This window comes from Artibeus jamaicensis, unplaced genomic scaffold, assembly GCF_021234435.1.
Source record: "Artibeus jamaicensis isolate MK-2021 breed Jamaican fruit bat unplaced genomic scaffold, CSHL_Jam_final contig_525, whole genome shotgun sequence".
Classification (NCBI taxonomy): domain Eukaryota; kingdom Metazoa; phylum Chordata; class Mammalia; order Chiroptera; family Phyllostomidae; genus Artibeus; species Artibeus jamaicensis.
The window spans coordinates 13,214,411-13,236,741 of record NW_026521874.1 but is presented as its reverse complement, the minus strand read 5'-3'; the positions used below and the strand labels follow the sequence as shown (position 1 = coordinate 13,236,741).

Genomic DNA, 22,331 nt, shown 5'->3' with positions numbered 1-22,331 from the left:
CTCTCTCTCCTATCTTGGCACGTGTAGTTTTGAGCGAATACCTTGCTTGTGCCAGGCATTCGTGGGCACAGGGTTGCTGATGAGCAAAATAATTAATTAAATGTCTTCTGCTGTATTCCTTCAGGGTGAGTCTTTGCCAGACAATTCCAGTCTGAATACAAACATGGCCTGGGAAATAATACGTGAATGCTTTGGGGCATACATCGGAGTGACACACACGAGTTTGCCAGAATGACAGGCCAGTTACTTGGCAGAGGAGAGACCTTGCCAAGAGAGAGGGGGAGGAAGGGTCAGGAGCACTTGATCATTCGATCTGTGGGTGGCAGAGTCCGCCTGGAAGTCAAATCACAACCCAGTCACTTCCTGTGTGTGCTGGGGGGCCGGATTCGCTGGGGCTGGATTCTTGACTTTTCTCAGCCCCAGTTCGTCATTATAAACTCGAGGCGGTGACAGTACCAACCTCAGAGATTTGTCACGAGAATAATATATGCGAGATGGGTAGGCGGCACAGCCTGGCACAGAGTCCTGAGGAGAGAGGGCCTGTTATCAGAATTGTCATTTATTTCCTGTAATGCAGGTGTAGGCAGTGGTTGCAGCTCTCACTCCCTGCAACGCCCACGAGCTGGGTGCCCAGGCGTCCAAGCTACAAAGATGCTTTGCAAGCCAGGTGGGCTCTGTGGCATAATTTAAACACAAGCTATCTTAAACCAGGGTCCTCTGTTTAATTTGGAAGGGGACATAAGACATCAACCTATTTAGAATAATGGAGAAATTCTTTAAGCCTTTCCCCAGTTCTGGGGCATGCTAATTACTCAAAAAGGGGAGAGCAAATGAGAATGTACGAGAATTGTAGGAAAAGAGATGTGGGCAGCTCTGTAGCCTGCACCACTAAGCAGCAGGAACCTTTGTGGTCTGGCCGGAGCCTGCGCCTGCTAATAAATAAACTAACTCAAAATTACGCCCTGGATGGCAGCTGCAGTCTTTGGTTAGACGCAGTTCTTCCTACTTGTCCCATGGCAGCCTAATTTTAGCCAAGTGAAAAGGATATATGTTGGAAAGTATAGAACTGAACTCAAAACAGCAATAGGGGACTCTTGCTAAAACACTCATCCCAGATTGGGCGACCTGGAATTGATACACTCTCAGCTGACCCCGAAGTCAGAGGTCATCCACTGACCTCTCCACACTCCCTTCACTCCACCCCAAACCACCAGCCAAGGAGACAGACAGAGCAGCTGCAGACCCTGGGCCAGGAAAGATGGGGCTGCCTGTCAGCTGACGCATCCCTCCCTCCATGACTAATGAACACGCTCCAGGCCTTGGGTAACAGCTTAAAGCATTTCTCCCTTAATCTAAGAAAGTGGGCGCCAGGGTGGAAGGTAGGGCGCGGCGCTCTGGAGTGGGACAGCACGCATTTAAATGCTGCCACACAGCCCGCCTGGCTTTCTGAGCACGTAGCCGCGTTTCCAGCCTGGGAGGCCTGTTACACTCGGATCTAATTCCCAACATGGGGAAATGTGACTTTTTATAATTTGAACAGGTCTCTCAAAGAACCTCACCTTCAGCTGAAGCACCTCTCTCTCTCCCCCTCTCTCCAGGGTGGGTTTGAATCCTAATTGAGAGCTCAGTTTGGGGGAGTGCCATGGGCCAATCCCTCCAGCTCCCGTCCAAAGCTCTTATCACAGGTAACAAGACAATTGAGAGGGGAATGCAGTGCGGGGCTGCTGGGCTGGGGAACAGCACAGACAGGCACTGGGGCTGGAGCTGGGAGCTCTGCTCCCAACGGTGGCCCTACATCCTAGCAACGTGTATTTCTCTTTTCTGTTGTCGATCACTGTTTTGATGGCACCGTGACTGGGGAACGCGGTTTGCACAACTCTCTGAAATGTGTTCAGACTTCTTCGTGGGCAATGTTTTTCCCAGTTCTCCTTCATTCCTATGCTATTATTGAAATCTATGCTCCTTGCGAATTTTAAGTCTGAGTTACAGGGCAGGGAGCTAGGACCAAGGCCCGCTGAGAATTAAGAAAGGCTTCTTAGAGTCACGTGGGGTCAGGGCTGGCCCCCCAGGCCCACACCCCTTGCTCAGAAGGGCCTGTGCTTGGCTTCATGCTCTGCTGTCATTGTCTTCGAATTCTGCCTGAATCTGGAACAAGGAGGCCCATATTTTTATTTCACAGTGGGCACAGTAATTAAGTAGTTGATTCTGCCTGGGGTGCTGGGGCACATCAAGGAACAGGGGGAACCAGTGGGCTCCTGTGAGCCATTTCAAGAGGAAGAAAGGTGGAGAGAGGGAAGGAGAAAGTGGTGGGGGGGGGAGGAGGAGAGGAGCAGAGACATGCTTCTCTCTCACTTGCTCAGGCAGAGAGAGAGCTAGGCAGCTCCAAAGCCTGTCCGACTACATGGCAGGAACCTATACAGTCTGGCCAGAGCCCAGGCCCACTAAGTCAGGATTAGGGGCAGCTGCAATCTTTGGTTAGGCCCAGGGATTTCAGCTTGTCTCACATCAGCCTAATTTTAGCCAACATAGCGGATATGTGTTGGACACAGTGCAATATACACTTGACACAGCAAGAGACGACTCACTTCCAGAGCTTTCGTCCCTGGGATCTCAATGTCCATGTGAGAATCTGCTCCTGGCTTCCGGTCACACCTCCTGCCCAGCCTGTGCCCGCACCCCCAAGCAGGGTCCCTCTTTTCCCCTTTCCAATTTTGTCATTTTTATAACTTCTACTGTTTACTCAAAAAAGAATCTCTTATTAGGCAAATGAAGATGGTTCAAAAGTTTTGCTCGTTGGCAAAAAAAACCAAGCCAGTAGTATACGCAGCCACCAAGTCCCTTCATAATGAATGCGAGGGTTTGTGCATTTCTATTAATAGAAAAACAAGTCCAAGTGCCGAGCGCGTAACATGAGCAATAGGGGTTTGTAATTACAGACGTCAGTTCCGTCACGACACTAATAAAACTGGAGGAGGGGGTGGTGGACGGGACACCCCTCCATGTCATCACAAGCTGGGAGCAGCTGCGACATCGGTATTTGCCATCTCACCAGCAATTTGGCAGCTGTACAAATTAGCAGCGAGCGGCAGGAATACTCAGAATGTGCATGGAAGCCATTTTTGCAGGAGCTGCAGGGTCTTCGGACGCAGCCCTCTCCTTAGAGCCAAGAACAGGAGGTTTCAGAGCCACTGGGTCTCTGTTGTGACAATACCAAGCATGAACACCTTCCTGGGAAACTTGGAGGTCAGGTGCCTCTGGACAGCGGATGGCCCTCCCAGGCCTGCGGCAAGGGAAGGATGTGTTCCCGGGCTACAAACAGCTGTATAGGGTACATCCCTTGGGCCAGCAAAATCTCCTAAAGAGGGTGCTGGGAGAGCTGGGGGGTAAGTGTGCAAGTTCACTGCAGAAATTTTAGAGAACAGAAATGAGCTTGCAGGAAACAAAAACTCAGGTCACCAATAACACCTGCCCTCTTGGGATAAGGGGGAGGTGTTTCCCCCCAGGCTGTTTTCGTGACTAGGTGTGGTCAGCTCTGCTGCAGATGTCGGTTCTTCCCACTGGAAGCGGCCACAGGGCACACGCAGCTCTTTCTGTTCCCCTCACTGCCGGTCTCGTGCCCACGTCTCCCACTGGTCAGCTGCGGGTCCCTGCAGTCACCCTATTGATGAAGAGCTGTGTGGCCAGCAAAGGTCTGGGTGGGAAATTGAGCAGCACTGGGTTCTAACTCAGTGTATGATGCTAATCTGCTGTGTGACCTTGAACTTCTCTGAGGTCAGGATTCTCATGTGCAAACGAAGAAGGCTGTACTCCATTGTCTAACCCTGGATGGTTCTGGCTGCAGCGTGAACCATCCCCAACCCCCGAGGAGAAGACCAAGAGGGGCTCTCGCCAATGCAGCAACAGGTGTGTGCAGGGGTGGCTGGCTGGTGTAGGGAAGGGACCATATCTGAAAGTTAGGCTAAGATACCCTGTTCCTCGTCAAAGCAATGCAAAGCACAAGTCTCTCCCTGCTGCCCGGCTTTGCTGAAGAGGCTGGGATGGGGGCAGAGTTGCTGCAGTCAGATGGGCACCTGTCATTTCCAGAGAACCACCGCGCCGAGGCTGCAAAGGTAGCTCTGGAAACAGCTGCATGACCATCCAGGACACTTCAAACTCCTTCCAGCTAAGTGGCCCGCTCATGGCCCTGGGTGGCTTAAGGCTCGAGTGAAGATGGGGAGAAGGAGCCTGTCTTCCGAGGAGGGAGAGAAGCCCTGACAGTGAAGTTCAGTGATCTCGCCAATCACTGGCCATCAGATCTTGCGTCCTCAAATTACTTGTTGCCTTTGTAAGGTTTCTTGTTATTCTGCACAAACATGACTTACATTCATACAGCACTTATATGTCCCAGGCACTGTTCTAAGTGATGTTCACCTATTAACTCATTTAACTCTCTCACCAGTAACCCTATGGGGTAGGTCGTGGGTTAAATATATAAAACGTCTAGTCTGTAGATCAAAAATGGCCAAATGTCGGCAATTTGATGTGGTTTGTTCAACAGCACCCTGTCCACTTTATGGAGGAGGGAATTAGGACCAGAGTGGACATGGAACTGGCCCAAGATCACACAATGGGTCCCCTTTTCAGCCACTCCCCAACTGCCACACCTCCAAAGGCTTGGCCAACTAGGCAAGATGGCACCCCCGCCTCCTCACCCGAACTGGTCAGACACGTCCTGCCCTGAACACCCTTGGTTCTCCCAGCAGGTGCAGCCCCAGACCCCTGAGTGGGAGCTGGGGCCACGGAAGGCCACAGCGCCCCCCAGGGTGCAGCCCACCTGACGCGCCCAGCCCCCTCGGGCCCCTGCGGGTCACCTCTCTGTGTCACTGTCGCTGGACGCCACCTCCTCCAAGGCCGCCTGCAGGTCGGCGATCCTCCGGATGGACGTCTCCAGGTCTGTCTGCAGGGTCTGTCTCACTGCGGCTAGCTCCTCTACGTACTTCTCCTGGAGACAGAGACCACGAGCACACGTCAGCCTCGGGCAGGACCCCAGCCACCCACGGGGGCTCTGGGGAAGAGACGGACCCCGGGCTCAGCCTCGTGTTCACTGAGCGCTTATTAATGTGGTAGGTGCCCGTGCCGGCCTCTCTCTGCGGGTGGGCTCACCAAACCCTCAGACTAACGCTCCAAATTTTATAGAGAAAATGAATGCATGAGGGCCCCTGGGGGATGGCCCATGGACAGAGCACAGTCACCCATGCTGGGGGTCTGAACCCAGGCGGGGTGACCCAGCACCATGTGGCACTGCCCCCACCACCCTGCCTGGTGCAGAGTGAGCCCTCGGTGCACCTGGGACAGGTGAGTAAACGCACGAACTGATTACGGTTTCTCAGCGCTGTCATAGAGGGTGTTTCCCGAAGCGGAGCCTGTGCCCTGGGGTGGATCTGCAGTGGGAGGGTGCGGGGAGGGCGGAACAAGAACGGTTCCCTTTCTGTCACCTGCACCCCCAGACCCCAGCTTTCCATCCTCCGAGGCAGAAAAGGCAAAGATGGCAGGCCCCCGCCTGAGGAGGCCAGCAGCACCCACATTTACTGACTTTTCTGAGCCCTGTGCTGTGTTCAGTGTTTCCCATGCCCGACCCCACTCACTCCTCACAAGCCTGAAAATGGATCATTCTTCCTGCTCCCATTTCACAGACAACAAACTGAGGCCCAGAGTGGAGGAAGCTTAATGGCGGTGCCGGAACTGGCTCGGTGCATCCGACTCTTCTTCTTGCTCGTCCCTCCCTTCCCTCGATGACACCGCCCTAATCAGATGTTGCTCAGGTCCCGGCAAAGCGCTGACCTCCACTTGCAACACATTCCACACCCCACCCCTCACCGCAGTGATTGCCAGCTGAGGGTGAGTTCGCCCCCGGGGACACTGCGCAATGTGCAGAGACACTTTTGGTTGTCACGACTTGGGGGGGGGGGGGTGTTACTGGCATCAAGTGTGAAGAGACCAGGGATGTCACCCAGGGTCCTACAGTGCCCAGGACCTGGCCCAAATGTCAACCATGCCCAGGCTGAGAAACCCTCAGTCAAACCAAGAAGCTCATCTTCTGGAATTTAATTCTACTGGGAAGGAAGGAAATGGCACAGCCGGGCTCTGTACCTGAGGGCGCTCGGAGCAGTGCCATCTGGCCACATGGAGAGGCTGACCATCGCCTCGTCAGCCAACGATTAAGAACAGTGAGGGACATCACAGCCTGTCCCTGTGAGGCCACTAACATCAGCAATGAGGACCGGGGCAGCGTGGAATGCTTCCGTGAAATAGCGTTAAGGAAACAGTATGGAACAGGAGGCTATCACTGCCCACAGCTCCGCCAATAGCAAGAGCTGAAGATATTGATAGGTGGGGGTGAACAAGGTTTAGGGATAAGATTTTTCCTTGTAAGTCCTTCTAATTATGTAAAGTTTACTTATTGGCTGTTGCTTTAAGGACCACACATATATCTGTACATTTCAGCCAATCAGAGAGCGGAGCCCATCAGAGAGTGGAGCCAATCAGAGAGCAGAGAGGTGAAAATGTAGGGATTCGGCATCAGATCCATGTGTGGTTCTCAGCCCCGCATCTGACTGACTAGCAGTGTGTCCTCGAACAGCTCACAGCCCCTCTCTGGGCCTGGGATTGTTTTTCTTTTGTTTGCAGGTGAGGAAACCAAGGCCAGCAAAGTCAGACAGGGTAGGCTGGAGCAGAGAAGGGACGTGCAGCCTGCCCCGTCCATCTCCCGGTTTCTTGATCTTTCTGGGGCTGTGGGTGTGCACCCAGTGAAAGTTAGGGCTGCTCCCCATTCAAGGGACACTCTCAGTTCTCCTTGGACATTGGCTTGTCTGTTTGCCACACTGTATGTCTGGCCTTTCCAACAGAGCCAGGCTGAAATGGTGAACCATGCTCATTCCATCAAGCTGGGACAGAAGGACCAGGGTTTTAAAGGGAATGGGTGTAGCGTGGAGAGAGGGAGGGGTGCTGTGGTGAGGGGCTGGCAGTGCCCAGCAGATGACTGGAACTGCCAGCTGTGAAGTCCCCACCTCATGCTGACAAGGTGACAGACACCTGAGGCAGGGCCCTGCGGGGGGAGGCCAGTGGGCCCTCTGAGGAAGTAGCACACGCCCCAGGATGGCGAGGGCGGTGCTTGCCCCAGGACATCAGCACGTGGGCTCATAAAAACACCCAGGGAGGTGGCGGGGGACAAAATCCCAGCAGCTATAAGGGACAGGTACTCATTCAAGCTCAGCCCCTTCCCAGTGGGCCACGACGCCAAGGTTACCAGGCAGTGGCCCCCTTCCCCAGGAGACGGGGCCCTGTGCCTCTGTACGACACAGAGGTGCTATCTGAAGTCCACGTCTGGGCCATTTAGTGTTAAGTGTTGGTTTAAGAGGTGAGGAAACTGAGGGCCAGAGCAGCAAATGACTGTCTGAGGTCATGCAGCTGTGAGACCCCAATGCCGAGATGGGCATCTGCATCCTGGCTTCTCAAGTGAAACCTCTTTAGGCCACTTGTGCTGAGAGATGAGGAAAGAGCACAGGTGTCCCCTCCCAGCTGTGCCTGGTGAACAATGCCTGGGTCAAGGTCACATGGAGGGAGCCCCTAGGGCCTAAAGTCCTCACTCCAAACAGCTGCTTGGTGGGTGAAGGACAAGGACGATGTGGTGCTGTCTCAGGGATGGGTGGCCCTGGGCTGGGACTAAATGGAGGGGGTGCTCAGGAAAGGAGACCTGAGATGGGTCAAAACCAAATTATCATGAAAGCGAAAGCAGTCTCTGGAGCTAAGATGCCTGGCTCACTGGCTCTGTGACCTTCAGCAAGTTACTCAACTCCTCTGACCCCATGGATACAAGCGGGCAGCAAGAGCCCCCTTCATGCTCAGCAGAGAGAAAAGGCTTGGCCACCAGTGGCATTGCTGTCATTTAAATATCAGAGGAGAATGGGGAGCAATTGGGTGGGTTCCCCATATCACCGAAGAGCTTTGCCAAAGTCACTTAGCCAATAAGGAGACTGGAATATAGGACTCTGGCTGCAAAGCTGTTTCAGCGTCCTCAGGAGGAGCCATGTGGGTGGAGGGCAGGGAGGCGTAGAGGAGGGGTCAGCTAGACAGAGAGGAGGGTGGAGAGCAAGGAAACCATCCGCAGATGAGGGTACGTGGACCAAGAGCAGAGTCCAGGGGACGGGCACTACCTTGCACCCCCACCATGACCCCTTTGCCCTGAGCCTCAGGGCGCCTCACATCAGGCTCAGTGGAAACACCCCAAGGAGATGGACTGGGCAACTGCAGAGTCTGTGTAACCAGCAATCAGCAAACCCTTCCTGCTTCAACTCCAAAACTGAATAGTCTGCTGACTGCAGAGACCACGTCGTCGTCAGGAGAAATGGACGTGGAGCTCTGGTGTCCCTGGGGCAGACAAAGCAGGGCCCTGCCCAGAGAGCCCGAGAGTGACCCCCGAGGGGTGCTCAGGGGAAGGGGGCACAGGGAGGCACCCCCTGCAGGCCGCGCGTCTGGTCTCTTCCACCTGCCATGGCCTCTGACCAACGAAGCTCAGAACTCTGTCAGGACGGCTACATGCAAACGGGTTGTGTTCACAGCCAGGTGTGGGCCTGGGGCAGGTAGGGGGGAATTAGGGTCTGACCATTTAGACAGTAAGGTATATACAGCAGAAGCCTACTAATAACAATATCATATGCCCATATTGATCTATAACTACAGATAGTGATACATACACTGTTATGGAAATACAACCTACTAATACATGTTATATATTCATTGTATATATATTAATATACAGATGCTCTTTGACTTTAGATGGGGCTATGGCCTGAAAAACCCATCATAAGTGGGCAACAGTGTAAGTCAAAGTATATCACACGTTTAACCTGCCGAGCAGCACAGCTTGGCCTGGCCCTCCTTCAACACGCTAACTGCACTTACGTTATCAGTAACTCCATGGTAAGTGGGAGTGCAGGTGTCACTGCCTTCCTTGTCCCACCAGAAGCAGGAGGCACAGAGGGGCTCTTGGCAGACACGAGGGGATGCAAAACACGAAGCACGATGCCCAGAACATCACCAGCAACACACACGCTGCAGAGGGTTGTGGTTCACCCCTGTGGTCCTGTGGCTGACTGGGAGCCTCGGCTGCCTAGCATCACGAGAGCATGGTACCCCAGGTTGCGTACTGCTAGTCCAGGGAAAGATCAAAATTTGAAATTCAAAGTACAATTTCTGCTGGATGCATATCGTCATCATGCCACCATAAAGTTGAAAGTCATAAGCCAAATCATTGTAAATCGGGACCATCTGAACCATTCATCCATTCACTGATTTAATAATTGTTTATGGAGCATCTACTAGGTGCCAGCACTGATCTTGGCTCAGCTGATACAGAGAGACAAAGCCCTAACTTCCATGGACCTTATATTCTTACAGGGACCTCACTGATCTGTATTGCCATTGCCGCAATTGCAATGTTCTGGTGTCCAGAATGTAGCAGGCACTCAACGCATACTTTGGGATGGAAGGAACGGTGCTCCTGTGTGACTCTAAGTGGTGAGTGAAGGAGGGGCAAGGGCATTGCACACTCACTAATGCACACACAGGTGTGCAGAGAGATCGATGCACTAATAGGCAGTAGGTATATTTATTGGCCTCCCAGCACGGCTTATGAGAATTACTAACCATGTTGAACCTGGAGTTGCTCCCCCTGGAGCGTGTCACATAGGGCTGCCAGGGCAGGGAGCAGTTTGTACGATAATTAGTGGCGGCAATTAACATCGTCTCCCCTTGTGATGTTCAATTAGAGGCTAATACTTAAAACCGTTGTTTGTTTCCTCTGCCCAGGGCAGCTCCATCTTCAGAGCCCCTCTCCTGTCCGCAAATGTGCAGCATTTCCTCTCAGTTCTGAGCCCCTGGAGGGTGCGTCTCTGGCCTTTCAAGGTCACCCCCAGCTCCACCAAGACCTCCCATGGTTAATTTGACAAGGTTGTATTATAGAGCACAGGATGTCAAAACACCCTCAAAACACAATGAAAATTCATCGTTATTTTTAAATTAATTAATTATTTTTAGAGAGAGGGAAAAGCAGGGAGAAAGAGGAGAGAAACATCCACGTGTGGTTGCCTCTCACATGTCCCCTATGGGGGACCTGGCCTCCAACCCAGGCATGTGCCCCGACTGGGAATTGAACTGGTGACCTTTTGGTACACAGGCCGGTACTCAGTCCACTGAGCTGCAGCAGCCAGGGCCATCTTGTTATTTTTTTTTTCTGGTGCAGTAAAGACAAACAGAAACTTCATGATACAGAGCCTGGTGCAAAATAAAAAGAATTACACTCACATAATGTTATATGTATATATGTATGAATGTGTATGCACCTCTGTATATATAAAGACACACAAATATTCCTAGTCTGACACATGCTTAATAAATGTCCTGAATTAATTAATAAGTGAATATATTTATTTCTATTTCTCCCATGTGCAAGCACTCTGCTAAATGTTTAAAACACCTCATCGCACACAATTCTGTTTTAGAAGCCCTGGAACCAAGAGCTCTATAAACACATAAAGGTGTTTAGAGACTGTTACACGGCCGTTGTCTCTGTGTGCTGAAGCATCAGGTGACTTTTACTTTCCTTTTTTATGCTTCTCCAGACAGTCTGCCAGGAATATGAATGACTTTTATTTTCAGAACGTTCACAAATCTAAGTGTTCATCTCTCTCTGATGCTACCAGGATCAGTCCACTGGTCCATGTACCTGCTCACCGCCTCTGAGGGCATTCTCGGTAGCCACACTGGCACCGTTTTACAGATGAGCAGGCTGAGGCTCAGAGACGTGGTCACTACTTGCCCTGGGACATGCAACAAAGACCTGCTGACCCAGAGTTGGGTCCAGGCCCCGGGAACTCAGCCCATGGCACTTCCCGCCCTTGCCTCTAGTTGTCCTGCTTCACCCAAGTATACCTGTGTCTCCAAAGAAAGATTATGAGGAATGGCCATTGTTTCATTCCCATCATCCAAAGGCCACTTGCCTGGGAGAAACAAGGCTGCAGGGAAACATGAAAGCCCTGTGAATTATGTCCTGGTCGGAGCTCAAGGCCCTCTTAGCAACAAAGTGAGCATTAGCAGGGAGTATTCAGCCTCATGTGGGGAAAGGAAAGAGTTGAGGTACCCACTAGAAACCCTAAAAGTGTGCATCCGATGTCTTATTTGAGACTGAAAGCGAACCCAACCTCCAGCAGGAGGAGGAACTGGGGAAAAGGTGGTCATCTCCCTCCAAGGTTCGTTCTTCCTTCTTCATATTTACCCTGTAAGTTCATTGTTTTTTAGTCTATTTTTATGATGTGGTAATAGACACAGAGAGACTTGTCAAAGATCCCAAAATCACACAGCTAGAAAGTGGCAGATTGAAGCTCTGGCTTGCCCATTTCCAAAGTGGCAGTAAATACCTGATTCTCCCTGCTATTTTTCCGCCCATGGCAGGCATGTCCAATCGATCACTGCATGGGCCCAGGCAATCTGGGGCCAGCGTCCAGGGCTGCCCTCTGCTCCATCTACCAGCATCAACAGGAACTCTCAGCTCTGCCCCACCTTCACTGGTCTCAATCCTCCTGAACCCTCAGAGAAGACACATGTTAGTCTTCGAGGGGGGTGGATTTGTCCTTGAAAATTGGCAAGCGTTCTGTGGAGTTAAAGGAAGCTGCAGCCCGAAACACTTAGGGAGAGTCCCTGCTAGGTGGGGAAGGAGAGATGCCAACCAACCACACAGAAGCAGCTGGAGAAGCAGTGTCTTTAGAACCTGATGAACCCTGAAGCGCCTGTGTGGATTCCGAAGCGTTACTAATCCTTTCCTATTTCCAGTTCCTCATCTGTTAAAATGACAGAATTATTCTCTAGCTGAAGATTGTTGCAAGGGACAAAAGAAATAATGTAAAAACTGCATACATCTGGTATACCTAACACAGGGGGCAGGTACTTGACACATAATGAACATCCCCATTTCCTTTTTTCTAAGTAAAGACTGGAAATGTGAATCCTGCAGATACTGTATACTGAGGACAGCCTCCTTTTTCAGGAAATGAAGTCTAAGAACCTGACGCTTTTTGTTGAATCCAGAAGGAATCAGTGCAATGCCTCCAAGGAGCCTGTATCCATCCAACTGAAGGAACTGAATACTGGGAATTAGTTATCCAGGTGACAGGAAACTGCAAAGGAAGAAGAGATTATCAACAGCAGGGAGGCACCGCTGACCTAGGGCTGGAAGGGAAAGCCAAGACACCAGCAGTGGGTGGCGAAACCTCAGCAGGGCTGCCTGCCAGAAGTTGTCATCACGGAGGAGGGGAGTCCCTGATGGGACCTGGAATTACAGAGGTTCGGCTGCTGCCAGGGATCCCACTCGAGACTGTGCAAGACAGGGGAAAAACACTCTGGGTTCTCTCTTCCTGTCTTTCAGCTGTCCTTCACTGCCACAAAACCTACCAGAAGGCAGCTGGTAAACAGAGTTTCTTGCAATTCTGAGCAAAGCAGAGAAGGGGCAAGAACGGATCTGAGACTGAATAGGAAAATTACTGGCACCAAGCACAGGAGCATCTGGGCTCGTTCCAGGCTTCATTATTAGAGACAGACAAGGGCATTTTTGGTGTGTAAAAATTCATCAGGCTGTATACACAAGATATGCACACTCTTCCAGCAATACAGGAGGTCTGTCCAGAAAAAGTCCAGCCAGTGTTATTGTAATGAGAACAGTTTGCCCAACGTTGATGTAACCTGACAGCCAAGGAGAGTGGACTGGAATGCACATGCGTGAACAATGATGACTGCACTGTACTAGTCAGTGGGGGGAGTAGATGCCATTGAGTGAGCATGTGTACTGTGTGGTCATCGCGTTCAAAGTGACTGAGCGAGTAGAGCAATGAGCCTGTATCAAATTTGGTGTTAAACTTGCACATTCCTCCACAGAAACTATTCTGATGATTCAGAAGGCTGTAGCCATGGGCAACTGGTGATTGGCAGCTTCATTATGGCAACGTGCCCACTCATGCATCACATCTCTGTGCAGAGCTTTTTGGTGAAAACATCTAATCACCCAGGTGACTCAGCCCCCCTACAGCCCAGATTATTCTTGGTGCCCTTCAACTTTTGTCTTTTCCCAAAACTAAAGTCACCTTTGAAAGGAAATAGATTTCAGACCATTGACGAGATTCAGGAAAATACAGTGGGGCAGCTGATGGCAACTGGGAGAACTGTGTGAGGTCCCAAGGTGCCTACTTTGAAGGGACCAAGGCAGCACTGTCCTATGTATGATGTGTCTTGTATCTTCTTCATTAAATACCTCTATTTTTCATATTACAGGGCTGTATACCTTCTGGACAAACCTCGTATGTGTTTCAAGGAAATAGTTTTAAGAAATCCAGAATCATAACTTCAAGTGTTATAGACGCCAATGCTGGGTTAAAAACTCTTAGTCTCTGTCAGTTATTTATTGCTACATGGCAAACTGCCTCAACACCCAGTGTGCGGAAACATCAAGTATCATTCAGCATCTCTCATAGTTTTCTGGGGTCAGGATACTGCCGTCCATGCTCACAGAAAGACCCTGGGGCCGCTCTGAACATCTTCCCATTTGCAGCACCACATCCGTTAATGAACGGAACTGTGTCTCCCTGCTCCCCCTGCAGAAAGAGTCATTAAATCCTAACCCAGCCCCTCAGAATGTTACTGTGTTTGGAGAGAGGGTCTTCACGGAAGTATTCCAGTTAAAATGCAGTCATCACGGTGGGCCCCCACCCAGTATGACTGGTGTCCTTATAAGAAGAGGGGAACTAGGACACAGAGAGAGAGACACAGGAGGGAAGATGATGGAGGATGCGGGTGAGGCATCTACCAGCGGAGGGACACCAGAGATTGCCAGCAAAGCACCAGGAGCTAGGAGAGATGCACGGAGGGGTCCCTCCTCCAGCGTCTTCCAAGGAGCACAGCCCCGCCCACCTCTTGAAGTCAGACTTCTGGCTTCCAGCAGGGCGAGACAACACCTTCCTGTTTTCCCAAGCCCCCCGGTTAGTGGTGCATTGTAACTGCAGCCCTAACAAGCTAGTAAGACACCATGTGGTCGTCTTTCTTGTAAAGACCATTGCAGTCACACGCACTCCTGAGGAGTGTGTCCTTAGGCGAGTCAGTCTTTGCCCGAGCCGCACGCAATGCTCTTACACAAACCTAACAGACGGCCTATCGCTCGTGCTGTTGTACAAAACGGCACGAGACTGAACTGAGCACAAGAGAAAACGATGCATTCCAGAGACGCGCTGAACACAAGACGTATGGGCAGCTGCCAGCCTACCACAGCATACTAGAAGGAACACGCTGACATGATGATAGGAAGTACAGGGCAGCGAACAGCCGTTCATCATCGAGTCTTACGCACCGCACCGCACTTCCCCAGGGCCGGCAGCACGGTGGGTTTGCTTGCAACAGCATCACCACGGCGTGTGAGCAACATGTTGCGTGGTGACATTGGGACAGCTGCGATGTCACGAGGCTGTGACGACACGAGATGACTGGAACTCTACTGCTTCATTGTAGTCATGTGGGACCACCGTCACACAGGTGAGCCACTGTGCATGACACATAACTGTGCTTTGCTTTTTGGTTCTAACAGGGTGACTGTAGAGAAGGTAGAACATAAAGAAAGTGGCAAAAGAAATTACTCTTAAGTCCATTACACGGGGACAGCCACTCTTAGTGTCTAGGTTTTGCTGTATTTCCATCCTGCGTTCATTTCTGCACAGTGTAGAAGAGATACGCACACTCAGGCGAAACAGCTGTGCATTAAAGGCAAAATGAAGGGTGCCGTGCAGACAAGCAGGGGACCCTGGAGCCCCGCCCCGCCCCGCCAGCCTGCCCTGGCGGCTTCTCCATTATCTCGGGGCAGAAGAGCTGGGGGCCCCAGGCACCTGCTTGCCCTCTTTCCTTCCCCAGCTCATTTATCTGATTGTTTGAGGGTGCCCCCAGCTATCGCCTAAGGGTGCAAGGCTAACATGTCAGGCAATTTGGACTGTTTAAAATCTAAGTGATACAGATTTGGCCTGTGGAAAGTCTGAGATGTGCGTGTTTGCTATGCGCATGCAGGCCTGACAGGAACCTCTGTGGACAACACACCGTGTACCAGCGGCCCCCACTGAGGCTCAGGGCAGGGAGCCACGTGGGCAAGGTTGCAGGGCCACTGGGTGGCAGAGGCTGAACTTCCAACCCAGGTCCTCCCTCTATTAGAAAGTACTCTCCTGGCCCTGGCTGTGCGGCTCAGTTGGATGGAGCGTCGTTCCGTGCACCGAAGGGTTGCTAGTCAGTTCGATTCCCTGTCAGAGCACAGGCCTGGGTTGTGGGTTGGATCTCTGGTTGGGGTGCGTGTGAGAGGCAAACAATCAATGTTCTTCTTTTTTCCTTTCACATCCATGCTTCTCTCCCCCTCCCTCTAAAATCAACGAAAACTTGTCCTTGGGTGAGGATACAATAATAATGATGATGATGATGATGATGATAATCATCATCATCATCATGGAAAGTACTTTCTCTGGAATCCAGTTCATACATTCTGGATAAGCTATTTTTGCTTAAACGCTGGCCCCAGCTAGTTAAGACTGGTACCATGGACTGGGGCTTCCATGGTGAGGAGGGAACTCTGCCCTTGGTTTGGGGGTCCCAAGTTTCCCCTGATGGGTGGGGAGCACTGGAGGGCAAAGAGTCCTCAGCAGGCACCAAAGCAGAAGTGGCTGAGGGTCTCTGGGGCCAGTGGGATGGGGTCAGGGAGGGGAGCGTGGGCTCACTTTGAGCAGTAAGCGACTATGCTGTGAGTCTTTACATCACAAGGTTTACACATAAAACAAAACATTAAAAAAAAAAACCTCTCTGAGGTCCCCACAGCTATTCAGAACTCACAGCTCTCCCAGCCCTAAACCAGCCCCAGCCCGTGCCTCCTGATGCAGCATCTTCAGAAGGGGACACAGCAGGACTGTCACTGGAGCCCAAGCCCCCAAGGCTGACACCCACCGGCCCCGCACAGCGCCCGCTGTGCGGCCCCGCAGACTGACACGCTGACCTGGGCTGAACGCCAAACACCCGGCTCCCGACTTCCCGGTGCTACCCGCCCACATTGCCTCCTGAAAGAAAAAAAAGGAAGGAGGCATTTCATTTTTCTGCCGAAACTCAAATATGACACATCTGTGCCACCTGATTTTCCTGACAGAAGAATAATTATATCAACGTAATTAAGTCTCAAATGCAAAAATTATCTGTGCTGCAAATACCGAGGCTACACTTCCCGCATCCCGGGGCCGTGGTTCCAGGCAGTAATTATCGAACCACCTTTGGCATGTCTTATTTCAATTTAAATGGAAATGAAGCACATATATCTTCTCAGCCCACTAGCCAATGCAGAAATAGGGAGGATGGACTTTGAAACTTTGCAACCAGCCGCTGGATTTTGTATCCAAAGAAGCTAGTGGGAGAACAAGCTATTAAGTACCTAGTCCCTTCTCTGAGCCTGGGGTATCTCATCAATACGATGGGCTAACATCTTTCACCTTTCCCCTGCTCTCTACTCACGGACATCGACTTAGACTTCATGTCACCCCTCAGGGTTCTCGTAGTCTTGGACTTCCTCTGTTCGATCCAGCCCCCTCTCCAGGCTGGATTCCATAAAGCAGCGAGGGAGGATCTCTTTCATATGACGGGTCCTCTCCTGCTTAAGAGGCCCCAGTGCAGCCTTATTTCCCACAGTCCAGTCTGTGCGGTTGAGCCTACCGCGCCCTTCCCAGTCTCCCTCCCGGCCCACCCTCTGAGGTTCCTTCACTGCTCACACTCTGCACCCCACACATCGGTCGTTCCCATAGACTTCACTATGAGTTTTCATGCCTCTGTGCCTTTGCACCTACCATGCCTCCACCCAGGATGCTCTTCCCTGCTCTGATAAGCAAACTCCTACTCATCCCTCAAAACCCATTCCACAATCACTTTCTCCACAATGCCCTCTCTGGCTCCCCCGCATAGAATTAGCTGCCTTCATCTCTGTGTCTCCAGCATTTGTACCAGCCACAGAAGTAGGCACATACCCCATGCTGGTGCAAATATTTTCTAATTTCCAATTTCTTGCATATTGCATTCCTTAGGAGTAGGGTTGTGCTCAGCCTTATAGATCCCAAATGCCTAGTGCACTGCCTGGAAAGTGCAAATCACCACATGGACCGCATTGCAGCTTGAAGTTCTTGTAGCTCGGAATTCACGGTGGGGGCAGCATGTAGCAGGTCCTTCCACCCCCGGGCGTCAATTCACCCACGCAGACACAGGCCTGCAACCAGCTCCACCACATAGAGCACGACCTTAGGCAAGTCATCACCTGCCTACATGAGCCTCAGTTTCCTCATCTGTAAGGTGGGAATGATGCGCGCATCCCTGTGCCATGGGATGAGTTGAGGATTATGGGTAGAAGGTGTACGACGCATTGTATAAGATGTAGAAGGTGCTCAGTAAACATCAGCCTCTTCCCTGCTCTCAGAACTGCAGGGGTCAGTTTGGGGAGTGTGGCAAGTTCCCAAGGTCTCCTCCATTTTGATGCTTTGTTGCCCATGCCCCATATCCCCAGCATCCAGTGTGCTCAACCCTGCCCCCCACTGGCCACAGCATGTTAATGCCCCCAAATGGTCCCAAAACCCTTTCTGTCCCCTCTCCACCAAAACATGTTTGGACTCTGTCCCACTCTGTCACCATGTCATAATTCATCCAAACACACCCATGAATTAGACAAAATGATTACTGTCAATGTGCCAGCCCCACAGGCTGGGTTAGGCCTCATCCCTATTAGCATCCTGTGTGCCCAGGGCACCTGGGAAAGGCCTGACTGGGGATCGCAAACACCGCCTGTAAATACAGGAGTCAGAATCCTTGAACAGGCCAACAGTGACTGAAATGACCACATCCCAACAGCTATGCCAGGGACAGCCAGGGGGAGAGAGCACCGGGGTGAGACTGAGAACAGCACCAGACTCGAGACCCAGAAAGAGGTCCCACATCTGCCCCCGGCTCCCCAAGCACCAGTGACCACACCCCACGGTCTGTCTCCCCAACTCTGCAGCAGGTGTCGATTCATGGGAAGGTCCCATTTCCCACACAGAATACTGTGAGGCTCACGTCATGTTCAAGGGCTCTGCAAACCGGGAAGAGCTGAGTGTGCACGAGATCATTATTTATCCCACTGCTGCCTCCCGCTCCAAAGATGTGCTTCTCTCTTCAGGCAAATCCAATCTCCCGGGAATGACTGAAGCCCCAGCCGGGGTGCTCAGCAGGCCAAGGGACCGTCACGAGTGAAATCGCATGAACAGGGAGAAACTCTCTCTCCCAGTAAACCAACCCTCCTCAGTGGTCTGGTGTTATTAGATATATGCCCCCAAGGATGGACCAGGGAGGACACAGACTGATGCTATTGGTACTGGCCACCAGAGCCAGATTCTGGCCTGCCCCATGCTTGGACCAGAGTCACTGCTGTCTGGCTGGAAACAGGGCAGAGGCGGGAGCTGCTGTCAGACAAAACAGCGCATGTGACATAAACACCAAAAGACACTGATAAACAGAGTGCAGCCAGGCGTGGGAATGGCCAGAGATTAAGATAGTGATAGTTTCTAGATTTGATCGGCCTCCGTCTGCTGAGGTGAGAGAGGATGTTACAGAGTACCCAGCCTCATCCTGAGGCAGCGGGAAGTACCACCGACTGACTGGGAAATGGGCCATTTGGGTAGCTGGGACTCACTTATTTGTGCCACTTTTCAATGGGAGGGTTTCAAACACTCTCCGGCTCCTCCAATTCAAGGGCACTGGGTGGCCTCCAGAGAGGTGTTCGGGTGGGTTTCTATTTTCCGGGCTGAAGAATATTGAGCACCATGGACGTCTGGGGCCGGATAATTCTTTGTCGGGGGGGCGGGGGGGAAGCTGGCAGCCCTGTGTGTTTCAGGATGTTTAGCAGCATCCCTGGCCTCTAGCCACTAGGTACATGCAGCACGCCGTTCCCAAGTCACACTGATCAAAAAGGTCTCCAGCTGTTGCAAAATACCCCCTAAGCAGCAACACTGACCCCCGTGGAGGTCAAGTTAAAGGCAGAAGGGTAGGTGGTAGGCATTATTGTTAAAATGACAGAGACCCTGGACAGATGTGAATTGGAACCCTGAACGAACCACTTCTCACCACCTGACTTCATCTTAGAAACGTAAACCTGCCTCCCTGTGACTTCGGGGGTCTGAAAGGGGGAAGCAGTATGTACAGAGCCGGCTGCCCCATGAGGGGCCCCTGGTCCAGCGCCATGGGCATCGCCTGGTTGCCGGTTACAAACGCAGACTCTCAGGACCGGTCCCGAACCTGCCGACTGGGAATCTGAATTTTAACAACCTGGTGACTAACAACCTAGTGACGCATCCTGGTGCCAATCTGCCCTAGCTGTCCAGCCTTGAGCAAGTCACGCCACTGTTTTTAAAACGTGTAAAACAGCTAGAACAGTCACCTCGCTCCTACCTCCAAGGTGCAGATTTAGTCGGGCAGTGCGTGCAGCGCACTGGGCCGAGGGCTGGCCACACTGCAGACAGGCGACATGCGTCGGTGCCCAGGCTGCCCCCCGCCTCCTCCCAGGTGCCACTCAGACTCTCACGGCTGGAAGCCTGGGCTCCCAGCGGCGGGACATAAAGACGAGGGAGCTCCCTCCACATGCTTTTGTGATCTTCCTTTTGATGGAGTCTAAAATTATATCAGCCACTTGGCCACTCATGGCCCATTTATTCATCCATCCTCTCAGCAGGAAAGAAAAACAACTGCTAAGCGGTGTGCGCTCTCTCTCTCTCTTCCCTCCGCATCTCAAGGTTACGGCCGGGTGGCGCGCGCCTCTCAGACCAAGGCCTCATCAGATCCTCCTGGTAGCCGGGGCTCTCTGGCGCTCGCCAGGCCTGTCGATCCAGGCCTCCCAGGCACTCCGGGTCCTCTCCTGCTTCTGACGAGGGGCGGGGCTCCCGGGGGCTGACCAGCACTCCAGAAGCCAGGTGCTGATTCCAAAGGCCTCTCTCTGCTTTTCCTCAGTTCAAGGACAAGCTCTCTGGCTCTCTCCAGGGCCAGGGAGCATGTTAGCAACAGCCCCCAGAAGCCCTTTCTTCCCGGAATTACCTCTGGGGGTGGGGGGGCAGAGGCTGTCCTGGGACAGACAGTGGTCTGCACCAGGCAAAACTGTTCTCCAAAAGGCTCCATGTTTGAATGCCCTTGGGGATCCCTGGGCGCACATCTGTGAGTTTCCTGTGCAAACGGTACTTGATGATGAAGCCCTTTCAGCTTTTCTGTTCCAAGGCAGGGCAGCAGGCCATGGCGCGCAGGCCAAATCTGGCCTGTGCCTGCATTTGTAAATAAAGTTTTATTGAAACCAACTACGTTCACTCATCTATGTATTATTGTCTATGGCTGCTTTCAGAGTCCAGAGGTTGAGACGGAGAGATTCTGTGGTCCACAAAGCTGAAAATACAAGGTGTGGAAAAAGTAGGTTTACAGTTGTGAGTATGCAAAACACAATTTATTCTTGTACCATATTACTTATTCATTATTGTATTATTTTCCATATGAACAACTGTAAACCTACTTTTGCCGCACCCTGCATTTACTATCTGTCCCTTGGCGAAGGAGAAGGAGGAGGAAGAACAGGAGGCGGAGGAGGAGGAAGGAAGAAAGAATAAAGAAGAGGGAGGAGGGGGAGGGAGACAGGTTCACTGGCCCCTGTTCTAAAATTCTAAGGCTCTAACATTCTGTAGCACGAGGAGCTAACAGTTCCAAGGATGTATGGACGCCAACACCCACACTTCTATTAGGTTGAACCACATGAACTCAACCATATTCCGTCTCCAAACTATGCAACTGGCAAATTTGTATGGTTTGGCCTAGAAAGATTTTAATATTATGTATGTCTCGTGTTGCAAGATGCTACAAGACCTGAGATTTTGGGGCTTGAAGATTCTACGATTTCCTGCGCCACAGTTCTAAGAGGCGACCCTTGCAAACTCAGGTCCCGCGGGTCTAAATGCTGACCATCAGGAGGCCCTGCTGCGCTGGCGGGAAGAAAGGCGTGAACGGTAATTGTCGCATGTGAAAGAGCTGTGCTGCTAGATTCACTTTTCAAAAAAGGCAGGTCGGGGGTACCAGGTAATAAAAAATAATAAAATACGGAGAGTAGATGGTAACGTTTGTATCCTCGCCATCCCAAGATGAGGGCGGCCCAAGGCATGAAATGGGCTTTCATCTCAAGGCTCCGAGGGCCCAAGGGAAGCTGCACTGAGCAGGCGCTATGCTCGGCTGCTCCCAAACCATTTCCCCCCTGGAGGCACTGACAGGAGGAGACAAACCGCATGTGCCTAAAAAGGAATTGGAAATGATGTGGCATATGGCCTGGCCAGCCCCACCCTAGGGGGCAGTCTGGGGGAGAACGGGGAACAAAACGGAAGCCAAGGGGAAGAGTCTGGAATACACCGAAACGATGCAGCCTGCCTGAAACGAGGCCTGCTGTCCCCGTGTGGTTACTGAGTACTTGATACGTGGCCAAGGCAACTGAGCAACTGTCGTCTAATTGGATGCATTTGCTTGATGTGAATCCGCCTGGCCCCGTGAGGTTGGTGGCTACCACAGTGGACAGCAGCACCACCACTCTGGGGGACGCGTGCATGCTGCCGTGAGGTAGAAAGTAACCTAAATATCTGGGAAGTCGCTGTGTTTCACCCGTCCTGTCTGCTGAAACCATCCCTCCAGGGGAGAACACGGGAGCAACTCCAAGTTTGCAAAGCTCTTGGGTTCTGGGCTTCTGTGTCCAAGGATCTATGGTTCTTACATTGAAGAGGTATTATCATCCTATAGTTGAAAGACTCAAAGCACCAGACTCAAAGACTCAGATCTGCCCAGGAAATTCCAGCGATTGCCACTGACAGCTAGCACTGCCCGCCCCCCTTTTTAATATCAGGCTCTCTATTTTGCATATGCAAATGTTTCTGGGAGTCAGCAGATAAGTGAATGCCTACTGGGTGCAGGGTTAATTTTTAAGCTCGGCACTGGAAGGGCCAAGAAGGAGGCGTTGCCTACCAACAGGAAGTAGCTGGTGTACCGGTGGGGGGGATGGGCGTGGGAAACAAAGTCACCAAATCACCAACACAGAAGCAGGGCCCGTGAGCTCACCGGGTAGTGAGGTTCGGGTCTACATGGGGCAGAGTCCTGTCTCGGACCTCTCCAAGCCCCCGTGTCCCCACCTGTAACACAGTCATGATGAAGAATCC

At 51.9% G+C, this 22,331-nt stretch overlaps 1 protein-coding gene across 4 annotated transcripts in view; it reads right to left on the bottom strand.

Annotated features, from left to right (window-relative positions):
- MYO18B (myosin XVIIIB) overlaps window positions 1-22,331 on the bottom strand; it is a 224,209-nt gene that overhangs the window by 26,125 nt on the left and 175,753 nt on the right. For all 4 annotated transcript variants that reach the window (XM_053669858.1, XM_053669857.1, XM_053669855.1 and 1 more), the window contains one exon: window positions 4,851-4,981. In XM_053669858.1, coding sequence (XP_053525833.1) covers window positions 4,851-4,981 — 131 coding nt within the window. The remainder of the gene's footprint in view (window positions 1-4,850; window positions 4,982-22,331) is intronic.